This window comes from Eurypyga helias, unplaced genomic scaffold (assembly GCF_000690775.1).
Source record: "Eurypyga helias isolate BGI_N326 unplaced genomic scaffold, ASM69077v1 scaffold38152, whole genome shotgun sequence".
NCBI classification, from domain to species: Eukaryota; Metazoa; Chordata; class Aves; order Eurypygiformes; family Eurypygidae; genus Eurypyga; species Eurypyga helias.
The window spans coordinates 1-13901 of NW_010235988.1; the positions used below are offsets into that span (position 1 = coordinate 1).

At 46.6% G+C, this 13901-nt stretch overlaps 1 protein-coding gene across 1 annotated transcript; it reads left to right on the top strand.

The window, feature by feature from the left end:
- Positions 1-4: 4 nt before the first annotated feature.
- On the top strand, positions 5-10610 carry KIAA1279 (KIAA1279 ortholog; the record flags this gene model as incomplete). The annotated part of the gene is made up of 7 exons (XM_010146940.1): positions 5-124; positions 1995-2093; positions 4885-4964; positions 5078-5261; positions 6371-6455; positions 8830-8939; positions 9664-10610. Coding segments are annotated over 7 exons (1557 nt in total), but the record flags the coding sequence as incomplete, so codon positions are not given.
- Between the last annotated feature and the right edge of the window lie 3291 nt (positions 10611-13901).

Here is a 13901-nt window from a genome sequence, read left to right on the forward strand (position 1 = left end):
GGGCGTCAACCACACCGACACCGAGGAGCTGTCGGCCGGCGAGGAGCACCTGCAGCGCTGCACGCAGCTCCTCCAGCCCCACCGCCTCTCCCCGGACTGCGTCTCCCTCTACATACAGGCCCAGGTGCGCTGGGGCCGCGAAGGCCCAAGGGGGGGCCTGGAGCGGGGCCGGGGAGGCGGGGGGCCTCGCTCTGTCCGCGGGCTGTATTTGTGCGCTGCCCTGACACGGTAAACCCTTGTCGAAAGCTGCCACTTGTTTGCTTTACAGCCTTGCCTGGTATCTCTTCATCTGTTAGTATCTTATTCCAGGTGAGAAAGTAACGGAAAGGAACGCTGTTAACGAAATTGGCTTTTACCGTATGAAGATTCACCAAAGGGCCTTTGCTCGACCCTCCGTCATGGCAACTGGTGTGTAGTTAGATACCGCCCTCTGGGCTCTAAATTAAACAGGGCAGCTATTTAGATGTCTGTGTCAGAACTGGCCACTCTAGTTAGGAAAGGCTTGGTAGGGCTTCCTTGTCAGACCCTGCAAGACTGTCAAGGAATTGCGTGTTCGTGGGGAAAGGGAGTAGTTAACAGTGAGTTGTCTTACATGGTTAAATTAACTGAGGTGTGTGGGATTCGTGACATCTGCTCACTCTCCTGGGTAAATGCTTCAAGTCTGTTACTCATTACAAGATCGGAGGTGTCCTGGGAGGCCAGGTACAGTAGGATAACATCTTCCCAGCACGTGTTGCTGGGGAATTGTTGCTTTTGTGGCTGGGGACCAGGGGTTCCACTGTGCTTCGGAACTGGTGCGTTGGAAGACAGTGCTTTTCTCTGTAGGGCAAGTGCTGTCCTTGGCGTGGGTTCTCCTGCTCTGGGGCCTTTCCTAAAGAGCAGGACAAAGTCTGTGCATCGCACGTGCAAAGTGCTGTGGTCCAGGAGAAGGTACGACTGTCACCGTTGGGTGTGCAGCTGAGAGCAGTGTTGATAAATGCGTGCCTTCAGCTTTCCATCCCAAGGGCTGTAAAAGACTTGAGGATTTAATAAACATTCTGATACAAAAGCAGTATTTGTGAACGTACTGGGTCCTGTAGAGTGTTTTGTCATGGTACCAACTTTGCTTTTGGAGGAAGGAGGATTCCTTTTTACCGCCGAGCCTGTTTCTGTAGCCAGACTTCTAATTCCAGAGCTTCTGCTTAAGGATGTGTATCACAAAATTTGGTCTGTTCTGGGCTCGGCCGGGGGCGAAGTATTTCTGTTCATAAACATCATGCTGTTTTTTAAAGAAGAAACAAATGGAATTGAAAGGGACACAGCAGTGGCACACAACTGCACGTTCTAGCACTTTTGAAGTTGTTTTTGTTTTTTCTTAGCCCTGTTGGATTTAGTAACACCGCTGCCTAGGAATTAGCACATCAGATGGGGACTGTCATTAATACCTTTATGTTGTTAACAAAATCAGAGGTACTTATTGTGAAAGGTGGGTTCACAGATGCAGTCGTGTTGCTGTGTGCATTGCTGTGATTGAAATTTGAAGGCAGTAATCTGTAGCTTTTGCATTTTAACGGTTCTTTTAATCTCTTTTCAGTGTTGTAAATACACAGGCATTTGTTCCCAGCATATCTTTCTCCCCTTCCATTTTTCTACGGTCTTGATGTCAAATTTCTAATACCTTGGCCCTTTTTATGATACTGTATTTGATACAAAAGCTGCACGGATCAGATGCAGAACATACTGTCTGGAAAGCGCTCGTTATTTGGACACACCAGTCCTAATTCAGCGCAAACACAGAAAGTTGTAGTTTGTTAGGTGACTTTTGTATGTGTTTGTCACCGTGTGAGAACCCTCCTCCTTAAGCAACTGGCGAAAAAATGAGCGGGCGCAAATTTTGCAGTCCGTTGTATGAGAATGCGTATGTAAGGATGATGGCTGATAAATTGTTTGGAGATGTGTGATGTAAATGGAATGTAGTGGCAAAATTATAATTTTGGTTTTCCTTTTACCTTTAGAACAATCTAGGTATCCTGTGGTCTGAAAGGGATGAAATTAAAACTGCCCAGACCTACTTGGAATCTGCAGAAGCCTTGTATAATCAATACATGAAAGAGGTACTGTGTTCAGCAAAACTGTGGCGGGTCTTTCTTTCACTTCCAGGTTTAGTAATCTTTGGGTTAAAAAAACCTCAAATGATGGAACTTGAGTTTCTGCACTTTGTAGCAGCTGCTGTGATACTCTGGAGAAGCGCTGTGATTTGTACTGCTCGCGTAGGAAGAGGCACGCTACAGCATCACTTGCTAATTTCAAAATGGAAAATAATTTTTCTTAAAACCAGTGAAAGCTCTGTGAATTGATAATCCCAAGTCGAAGCCAGGTAGAATTTGGCCTTTAAATAAGACTGTTCTTAATCTTATCTTGGAAAGGCTGTAAAATGTCAATCCATTGCTTTTGGTGGGAAAAGGAGACAAAACCAGTATGTGTGTGATTTGCTCTGACTGCGCACAGTATCCCGTAGAAGCAAGCAGTTCAGCTCCGTAGCCAGGAGGACAGCCTTATAAACAGCTAAACCCTCTGTGCATATTAAACAGCCTTCTGAGTTGTGGATTCTGCTGTGTGCCCACAAAGACTCCCTTGTGCTACTTTTAAGCTCTTTGCAAAGCTGTCCCTACACTGACTTGCCTCAGGACAGTTCCGGAGTGAACTAAAAACATTTGTGGCCCTAAAGTCCACAGTGTCTGTTTCTCAGGACAGCTATAAAGGTTGGGCAGAGCTAAGTTAATGAAATTGCAGTTTGGGTTCTACATGAACTTAGTTTATAGCAGGGATTGTTCTTGTGGAACCTGTGGACGGGGTTAGTCTTCATGGGTTGGTTACTGCCGCATTCCCACCTTTGCAGCCGTGCTGGTCTGCAGCGACAGGAGAGGTAGTGGATCTGGAAAAAAAGAGCCTGTTTGTGCTGAAAAGCTTGTCTGTTTATTTTCCGCCCTCTGGGTTGGTTGGTCTAACTGGAGGTAATACTTCTCTCTACGGACGCTCTCCCCAGTTTGTTCCCGATGTCCGGCTTTGCTGTTCATACCCAGCCAGGTGTAATACTGTTAACTTCCACCGCGCCGCTGAAAGATTTTGGCACTTGCTTCAGGGGCTGTGAAATTGAACTGGTACTGTCACATATGTCTGTGCTACCAAATACCTCATATTTTCATTGTGGGTCTTTATCAGAATGGTTAATTTTTGTTAGTAGTGGCTAGTGGATATTCCTCCTGGGGCTTTGCTGCCTGACGAGGGTATACACAAATGGCTGTCGATAAGCCAACGTCAGATCACTTGTATTTTGACATCAGAGCATTAATTTTTAGATACAGGAAGGAGACAAGGGTCTTGCTTACCGTATCATTTCAGTTGCTTTCCTTGTTGATGTCAGGTCATAGGCGTGCCAGAACACACTGCAGATCCCGTTGGAGGGTTTGGGAGCCTTTGTCTCTCTAAACAAAATAAGGTGGAGGGTTGTAAATTCACATCTCGGAAAATGAAGAGGTATAAACAGAAAACCCTAAAGATTAGAAGGTTACATAAAAATCTGCAGCTCTGGTAGGTTAAGCACTCTTATTTATTTGTCTGTGTCTGCTTCAGAGCCATTTGTTTATCTTTGAAGATGAATAAACCATTTCCATTAAAAGCAAACAAGCAAATCCTTTCAGGACTTTTTTTAATGAGAAGAAATACAGATGTGGGAATGTTTTCTTCCCTATAAAGCGCATGTATGCTCTACCTTTCCTGCCCGAGTCCATATTATCTTATGAAAAGTGTCTCTAGACTGCTTTTTGTTGCCTTACTTTCTCTTGGGATAAGAAATAAATGGGGTTAGGAAAGGACTAGGAAAGCTGCAACTCAGCTGGGCTCTGTTGCTGTCAGGCATGCTGAACATCCCTCAGGGTGCACTGTGTAGGGGAAAAAAGGCACCTTTTAGAAAGACACCTTCATTTGAAGCGTTTCAGAATTGGCATCTGAAGTTTTACGTAGTGACAAAGGAAGTCAGATAAACAGAGACTGAGTAAGGTGGCCATAAGCAGTGTGAGTCTGTGGGGCTTGCGGGTACGCTGACTCTGACCCTAGTGACCGTTGTTTTGAGGCAAGGTTGAACAGCCCACTGCTGAAAGGTGTATAGTTGTCGCTGTTCTGCATTCATCCCAGGAACTACTGTCACAGAACGCGCAAAAATAAGTTTCACATCGGCTGCTTCCGTGTGCATGGCGATATCTTACTTTCCCTTCTTGATCAAGGAACAAAACCTATTTTGTATGTGTCACCAGATCTATCTGTGCAGCTTCATCCTCCTCAGACCTTGTCTGCTGCCTCCTCGATGCGTTGAGTAGCCGGGGAATGAAGGGAGTCGTTTCACCCCGGCAGGAGCAGTTTTGCAGCAGGTCTGCTGAGCGCTCTGCGCGTCATGTTCTTTGCAGTACTTCCTGCAGGATGTTCTCTTGCCACGGACAGCGCAGCTGGGCAAACCAGTATTTCACACCTCAAGTCACGCTTAGCACAAAATCGATGCTTTAAAACACACTGCGTTATTGTACAAAATAAGGACACCCCGTTGTAGCTCTGTGGGGTCCAGGTTGAGTGTTTCTGGCACAGGTAGCGTGCATTACTTTGAAATATGTAAGGAGAAGTCTTCTGCAAGCTGAAAACCCCTGTCATTCCAGGTGGAATCGTGGCTGTCTTCCTCAGAGTCTCCTGAGTTTCATGGAATTCTTCCAGAGGTGTGACATTCCGATAGGTGTAGCTGTGTTGTGTGACATTTTGGGCTTGAAAAATGGTAAATCGCCTGCAGCCAGGAGAGGGAGCACTGTGCTACGAAGTGAGAGAAATGTCGTTTACTGAGCGTATCCTGTACTCTTGCAGGATGGAAATCCTCCCCTGGATCCCAGTGAACATTTCATGGCAGAGGAAGAAAAACTCACAGACCAAGAAAGATCCAAAAGGTGGGTGCCTAACAGCGTGCCTGGGTTGTTACTGCCTTTTTCATTTCTAAGGGTGTGTTTAGGGAGGGATAGGAAAGAAGCAATCTAAAGGGCCGGTTGTCGTTTTTTTCCAGATTTGAAAAAGCCTACACGCACACTCTGTATTACCTGGCACAAGTCTACCAGCACCTGGAGATGATCGAGAAGGCTGCGCAGTATTGCCACACTACTCTGAAACGGCAGCTTGAGTACTGCGGCTACTACCCGGTAGAGTGGGCGCTCAATGCTGCCACTTTGTCGCAGTACTATCTCTCTAAGGTAATACACCTCGTGCGTTTGTGCTGTCATGAGGTCGCCGCTGTCAGGTAAGACGAGCGTTTAAAGAGCTGTTTGAGAGAGGGCTCCGTGGCAAACTGAAAATGGGCCGCTCTGAGCTCCCGAGTTGTGTTTGGCCATGAAACGTCCGTTAGGCTCTTTTCTCAAGAGGACATGGTGGCTTTCTTGTGGTGGCAGTGGGAAAAATGAGCAGGGTGTAGGCAGAGAAAAAGCTCCACAGCTTATGAAGTATCAGCAGTGATGTGACTTGATGCTCCTAAGTAAAACTTCAGGGTTATAATCAATTAATTTGGAATTCTCCTGTAATTATGTTGTTCTCTTACAATAATGAGTTTAAACACGAAAACATCTGAGGGCCAAGGTATTGCACACCGCACGTTTCCTATAAATCACTGTCCTTTGTACCTTAGCATGTGCTAAGACTTGATTGAGCCGACGTGAACATTAAAGTGAATATGGAAGAAGGGGGCTGTTTGCTTCCACAGATCTGTGTTGACTGTAAATAATCCATTGTGCTAGGAAATACTTCAGTTTTATTTAGGAATTTCTATATTCTAGACTACTCGGACACTTTTCTGATGCTTAAGGCGTCGGCCGTGCCGAAGCCAGTTCATGCTGATCTCAGCCGTAACCCGTAACTTCCGCGTCTCTTCGATGCGTGGATAGCGCTAATCGCTAAACAACACGCCACCAAACAGCAGCGAAGGAATCTACATCTGACTCGTTGTGTTGACTTGTGTGTCCAGCTCGTTCCGACTAACGCCCCGTGATACGATCTTTACCACAAGGAAGCGATAGCAGCGCGGGTCGGAGCAGTGAAAACGTTCGCAGCGCGTGTGTCTGATATTAAAAGCAAGGCTTGCTGTTGTGGCTGTGGTAGAGAGAAAATACCAGGAGTATTTTCCAATAGTAGATGTGGAAAAATTGTGTCTTTTCTTCCAGTGCCCAGGGGAATATGCTCCAGAGCCTCTCAGTTCTGTCGGTTCCCTTGTGTTGAGGTGTCTGTACTGAGGCGAGGGGTTTAGCCGGGCTGAACCTTTGCTTGAGCTGCTTCTACCGGTGCTAATCGCTGCCGTTTCTGTTTCTCTCAGCAATGCTTTATGGAGTCCCGGCACTGTTTGGCAGCAGCCAGTGTCATCTTCAGCCAAGCTGGACAGGTGCCATCTGCTGAAGACAGTAAGTTCATATAATAGTTTTGAATCAAATGCCGTGACTTAGGCATCGTGGCTACATAGCGTTAGAAGTGAAGTCTAGCAGTATGGACAAAACTTACCCCGGCGTTCATTTTCTAAGAGCTTTTCCATTAACAATGAAATGGAATGTTCCTAAAGGTCTGCTACTACGGCTTAAGATTGGCTGTGAGTAAACCCTATGAGGAAGGATTCACGTGCTTCTTGCTGGTGTCTCAGAAGGTGCGCCAGAATAAAAGTGAAATTTAAACCCATTTCAGTAGTGGCAGTGTCTCGCTTCACCTTGTTTGTCCTTGTAGGTGTGCTTAAAATGCAGCTTACCTTTGCTTCTCCGTGATCGGAGGGCAGTGATTTAAGGAACCAAACCAGATGCCTCTTGGGAATACTTTTAAAAGAAGGAGGGAAACTGCAGCTCTTAAAAACCACAAATCCAGAAGTTACCTTTTCCCTCTCTTTTGTTCCTGAATGCTGCAGCCTCATTAGTGACTCTTTTTGGTGTTGTCGCTGCCCTCCTCACTGTTTTGGGTATTGATGCAAAGGAACAACTTTGTGGTTCAGCGCAGAGATCAGATCAAAAGAAACTTTTCCAGACCTGACCGCAATTTTAAGAGCCTGTGGTTGCACGACAGTGTCAGTACTCGACATAAGTTCTCTGGTTTAGGCTTAGTCTTTGCTTATCTGCAGCACAGCCTTTCATATTCTGTGTCCTGGGCAACGGAAAGCTTCCAATCAGTAGAGCTTTTGCTCCTGGAGAGTGGGCAAGTACCCAGGGTAGCCCCTGTGTGAGCTCACAACTGGCTTTGAACGGTGAATATAGTGGTTAACTTGTAATGGTTTGAGCCCTTTAGAACCCAAGATCTTTAATCCACTGATGTCATTTCCGGTTAAAAAATAACCTGAAGAGAGACAACTGAGTGTTACTTCATTGAAGTTCAGTGACAGCGCATTCACTTAATTGCTTTTCTCTTAGCTCAAAAGGTAGAACTCTATGCAGTTGCCTTTCTTACTATTTAAGTACGTTGAGGATGATGTTCAGAGAAACAGGGCCATCAGGAGTCAGGTTATCCCTTAGGCTGTTTGAAAACAGGATATTGGGAAATACTCAGTAGGTCTGAATGAGTGTTTATGGGTTTCCATAGCTGCCTGAGTGCACTGTTGTCAGAGTTCACAAATACGGTACTTAAGCCAAAAACCGAGGTCATGTTTTCGGTAGGTGTGGAGAAGCACACAGTGCGTTGTAGTCTCAAGGTCAGATGCATGACTGGAAGTGATAGAGAAGAGTCCTGTTTTCAATTGTACTTTGTAGATTTCTGGTGTGATTTTTTTGGTCAGGTCAACAAACTACTCCTGTCTTGACTTCCTCCCACACCAAACAGGAGTAGTGATACCTCTGTTTCCGTGGGGTAAGCGTTTATCCTGTTTTCCTGCCCACGGTACAGGGAGCTGGGCTGTGGACTTGAAGATCCTTACGCAGAAAGTTCTGACTTCCAGAATGACTGGTACGCTGGCCACTCGCCAGCACGTTGATTTTATCATGTTAATGAGAGTATAAACAAACACATATTTGGTAAAGATGCCTTTTTTTAGACTCTCAACAATTATTTCCTTAGTAAGAACAACTTGATTGGCTTTAGTGAAAGATAGTGAAAGCAGTGGATCTGCCGCTGAAGTTGGCTTTATATTTGGTGAGCAGGGATGTTGGTGTCCCCTCGTTGTTCCGCTAAGTCACTGCCTTCTGCCTAGAGGCTGGGGAATGAGTTCTCTTTGAAATCCATTGGGTTTCTGAAAACATTGTCCTGAGGCATTAGCAGTGCTGCTACTTGTAACCCTGGGGAGAAAAATACAGAAGCTGGAGAGCTAATGGATCTTAGGTTGGTACCAGGGACGTGAACCAAAGGCAGTTTCCCCTGCTTTTGTTCCCTGTTTTGGCAGCAAGTCTGGGGCCCACTGTAACAAAGACGCCCTAATTATCCTCAGAAACAATGACTCGGCAGGCAGCTGAATCGCAGAAGACAAATTCTCCCAATTTCTTTCTCTTTGTTAGAGAGAGACGTGAAAATCTGTTTCCAGTAAGACATCTCAAAGGTCTTTTTAAACATACGGTAGCATTTTTTTTTGTTGTTGTTTGAAGAACATGTGCATGACAAATCCATGTTAATCTGTATGGTTTTCTACCAGAATGACAGTTTGCACAATTATTATATAAACTGACATGGAGGGCATGTTTCTGTCTAAAAAAGAGGAAAAATTAATTAAATACCAGTAACAGGCGCTTTGCGTGGGACGTTTGAGGTTCTTGCTGGAGTGCTTGACTTTTCTCTATAGGTTTTTGTGGTTTTGTGTTTATGTCCGTTCAATAGGTGAAGCAGAGCAAGACCAACAGGACCTTCAGCAGAGAAAAGCCAAAATTGCAAGATGCTGGATTAAGTATTGCCTGAATCTCCTGCAAGGCGCTCGGAAATTACTTGAGGTAACCAAAAATCTCTTCTGTAGCTGTCGTAGTTTAAAAACAAAGCCTGTTTTGGTGTAACAGGAGTCAGTTCAGAGTTGGTAGCAGATGATAAACAATTACCTGGTGAATAAGACAACAGATACTTGCGATGCAGCAGGTATTTCATAGTGTGCTTTGACTTCAGTGCAGCCCTGGAAAATAAGCAGGCGTAGGGGAGCAGCTCCGTGGTGGGATCAGTGCACTGCCTATACAGCAGCTTCACAAATTTCCCTCCTCTCCCCTGCGTTTGCTTGTGGCTTGATTTGGCAGTTTGCTCCTTATTTGCCTGCTGGTAAGAACATCATCTTCACACACAACAGTTTGTGTGCTGGTGTTCTCCTTCATTCAGGCACTCGATTCATTCCAGCGTTCATTTCATTCACGTAATCGTTCCTTCGAATGCTTAAAACGCGTCATTTGCTGAAATGCTTGGCAGAAGCAGGCCCTTGGGCTTCGCATTTACTGTTCTGGCTGTGTTGTCACTCAGGGTAGGGAAGCTAAGTCAGCTTAGTGTTACGTTTTTACAGAACCGGGACTAAATGACACGCTATTTTGTGAGTGTGAGGTTTAATATGCACCGTGTCTTCTCTTCTGGCACGTTGCTGGTTTGTATTTCAAAGGTAACTCCGAAATAAATTGATTCAGAGTTTGTCGCTCTTGGTAAGCGACGTGCATATTTAATTAGTATGCTTTGTTGTTTCAGGATAACATAGGAGAGCTGGATCCAGACAGGCAGCTGGAACTTAAAGCCCAAAGGCAAAAAGAGGAGGATGAAAAAGAGAAGGGCAGGAAAAAAGCCGTCCTTTTTGGGACGAGTGATATCTGTGACTCTGTCTTAGCCATAGAAGAGAAAGTGAGCAGCGTATATCCTTTAGATTTTCAAGAAGCCAGAGAAGTCTTCCTCGTTGGCCAGAACTATGTTCAGGAAGCAAAAGAGTTCTTTCAGGTTGACGGTTACGTCACTGACCATATTGAGATTGTTCAGGATCACAGCGCATTGTTTAAGGTACTCGCTTTCTTTGAAGAAGACTACGAGAGGCGCTGCAAAATGCACAAGCGTAGAATAGACATGCTGGAGCCTATCTACGCAGACTTGAATCCCCAGTACTATCTCTTGATCAGTAGGCAGCTGCAGTTTGAGCTGGCTGACACCTATTACGAGATGATGGATTTGAAGGTGGCTATCGGGAACAGGCTAGAGGAGCTAGACACGCACACCATTAAAAAAATCAATTCTCTGGCGCAGTTAGCGATCAAATACTATGAACTCTTCTTGGATTCGTTGAGGAACCCAGATAAGGTGTTTCCTGAAAAGCTCGAGGAGGATGTTCTTCGCCCTGCAATGGTGGCTAAATTCCATATTGCGCGACTGTACGGTAAGCTTATTACTACGGATAGCAAAAAGCAACTGGAAAATATACAGACGTCGTTGGAATATTACACATTTCTGGTAGACTATTGTGAGAAGTACCCAGATGCTGCCCGTGCCGTCGAAACCGAACTGGAACTCAGCAGGGAGATGGTGGGTCTTCTCCCAACGAGAATGGAGAGGCTAAGAGCAAAGCTGTGCCCGTTCATATAAGCGCTCGCCTTGAAGGGGATGTGCGCTGCTGAAACGATATCCGTCAAAACCCGTGCTGTCGGACACCTGCCGTACCGCGGAGACCAAGCTGCCTGCAGCTCGGCGGTCCGCCCGGAGCCTGCTGTAGTTTAACTTAGCGAGAACCCCGGAGCTCTCCGGATCAGTAGCTCACCCCCGCTAACGGTATAGACCTGAAACGTAAAGTGAACGTCCAGCTCACGCCTTGCATTGTTTCTCCTCTGTGTAAATAGAGGCACTTCCTTCCTTATGTTTTTGCCCTTCGGCATGTGGTTCGGTGTCTCAGTGGAGTGCTGTATGAAAATCGTTTCTCTTAAGAGAATCTGCTACTCTGGGAACACTACAAACTTCTACTCTAAGAACCATGAGGCACGTTCTCCCAACTAGAATATATTTTATCTCCTCTAACCTTTGTCCCCAGGAAACTTCATCCCTGTGAAGGGAACTTTGTTAGTTTCAGTATTTATTTTGTATGTTGCTCAGTATTTTTTCCCCTGTTAATCAAAACCGAGTTGATAGAGGCTCAGTAAATGGACTAGCTTGGCTACTTTTCAGAGTCCTTAGAATTCAGTTTCCTTCTGTCTTACTAAGGTATGATATACTTTACAACTTTGGCCAAAATAAATGGTTGTGAAAAGTGTTTCCACGTGAGTGTCTTTGGTAAAAACACGTGAGCAATTGGAAATGCCAGAACCAATAGCAAGCAGCAAGCTTTCTTGTGGTGGGAGGAGATAGCTTGCTCTTAATACACCGTAGAGAATTCCCAGGGTAGAGGTGCTGTGCTCTGGTGCTCCAGCAAGTTGCCAAATACAGCTCAAAGGCCTGGGATGCCGTGGAAGGCTTCTTACCCTGCGTTGGTCAGGGAGCCCAGGCGCTCTCTGAGAGGAGCTGCGAGTGGGGACCTCTGAAATTCCTGCAGATCCCAGCGCTATTCCAAAGCTGCCTGCGTGCCGCTGATCACTGACTTCTCTGTCCTAGTGGGCATTAAGGACCTGGATGTGTTCCTCATCTTACACAGCCCCGTTATCTTCTTGTTCTAATTTAGCCACCTAATTACTCTTCACGGAAAACCAGGCTGCATTCCTGACCCCAAATGTGCGCAGAGGTTGTCTTTGTATTTCTGGCATCCGCAGGAGGGTTATGAACCGGGACCTTCTTCAGATGAAACGTAGGCTGAGCACATTGTCCAACGGTGTGTTATTAAGAGATCGTGGGCAGAGATGCCAGGGGATACGGGGGAAGTGAAGTGGTGATGGGTTGTGTGCACCAGCAGCCTTAGCGCTCTCAGGTTCGTGGGAAGATGTTTACAGCCAAAGGGGGTGTGGAAGGAGACCTCACAACCGGATTCTTCCAGAAAGCACAAAAAACAAGGGGGGGAAAAATGACGTTAGCGTGGAGGGGGTGAGGGAGAAGGATGTGCAGGCAAGGCAGCCGGTACACCTTAGACGGGTGGTAAAGGTGTCGAGCTTGCAGAATTCTCCGCAGAAGCCTCCTAACGGCAAACAGAGTCCCGGAAACGAGAGGCATCAAAGCTGAAAACCAGACCAGCTACCTGCACACACACGGAATGGGGGAGGGTCTGCACGTGCGTGTTGTTTGTTCTACTCCATAACCCTCTAGTCAGCCTTCAGGAGTTTCTTCTCTGCCGTCAGATCCCCAATTCAGTTCTTCCCGTGGCCTGAAGGTGGGGCAGCCTGTGGTTTCTCAGCGAATCCGTTCTCAGCAGGCTGTATGCTGCGTTATTTCTGTCTATGGGACCCCTGTCCCCTGAAGATGCCCCAGCACGGTTCAGCCTTGCAGCTGTTCCCAAACACGGCAGGAGGACGGGAACACGTATCGTATGAATGCGTACGGCCTTAGAGAATGCCCGTTCTTGACTCCTGGAGTAAATGTTGGAGTTTACTCCACCACCTGAGTATATTTTATCACTGGAGACTATTGTGGCAGATGCTCAGCACAGGTCCTCACACTGTAGTTCTTCTAAGGCATGGCTTTTCAAGGAAACCTGAATAATTCCTGTTTGTTCAGTGATTTGGGAGAACTGAATTTAAGTAAGCTTGTGTATTTAGCTTAAAAAAAGGGGGGGAGGGGGGGAAGGGGGAGCTTGTTGGATTAGGCAGCAAAGCTCCCTGCAGGAATGTTGAGTTTTAACTGTAAAGTATGTGTGAGGTCAGGCATTTGTTTCAAAGATTAATTAAAGATTAGATTCCCGTGAACTCCATTTAACCTGCTTTTTTATTCCTTTTTGTACAGCAAAAAAAAAAAATCTTACAGCTGAAACCTTCCTTCTGTTGTTCTGCTAGGTTTTTTTTTTTTTCCTCCTTACCCAGCATAAGCAGCGAGGTTTACAAGAAGCCCATGTTTGTCCAGAATTCGTATCGAGTGGGAGATCTCTTGAACGGGGGAGGCTCTAACCTCAGCGTGCTCCAAATAGCACACAGCACTCACGAGAAGTAAGTTGGCTTCATCAAAAACGCAGCTTTGTTTAAATTGAAATGCTCTTAATTCTCGTGCTGGATAGAGCCATGGTATGTGCTGTGAAATGGGTCAGTCGGGAAGACTGTGCTGTGCTTAAGTATTTCGGGAGAAGAAGGAACCAGTGCCTTGTTCTCTGCCTACGGGCCCGTCGAAGGAGGCTCAGCCTTTTTATTCCCTTGACCCCTCAAGGGAAGAACCAGAGGAGAGCGGCAGGAGGTGACAGCCGTGTCCTTCGCTCTTCTCCCCTGTTCTGCCAGCTGAAATACCGGGGGAGCGGGCAGAAGGGAGCCCTCACTTCCCATTCGCAGCAGGAAAGCGGGTCACCCGTGTTGCAAGGGGAGCAGCGGCGGTTGCGGCTTCCGTGTGGCAAAAGCCAAAAGGTCGCCGGGCTGGTTCGCTCCGTTCGCCTGCCGGCGGCTTCTCCGCTGGGAGTTCTGGTGCTGGCGAGGCCGACGCTTGCTCTCTTTATCTGAAAACAGAGCTGCCTCAGTCTATCAGTGCAGCGCTGGCACCGGGTGTGATTGCTGCTGCGCTTCCGCCTCCGGAAACACTGCAGCAGCCTGATTAAGCTCGACGTCAGGCAGACAAGGCTGACCTCGTACCGCGTGGCGTTGCGCGTTTCGGTTTTGTTTGGTGTTTTCCTGTCGCTCGGCACGGGGAGAGCGAAGATGAGCTTGACTCGTGCATTTCTTTGAAAAGACCGAGCTAGTCGGGGTTATCTAGATGTTTTCTGTGGAATTTTTCATTCCAGAATGCCCAGAAATAGTCCTGAGAAGGCAAACTTAGGCTGGCAGCTCACGAGGCCGGCCCTTCTGTAGGTTTGAAGTTACAGAACTAAAGACTGTTATGTTAAAATCAAGTGC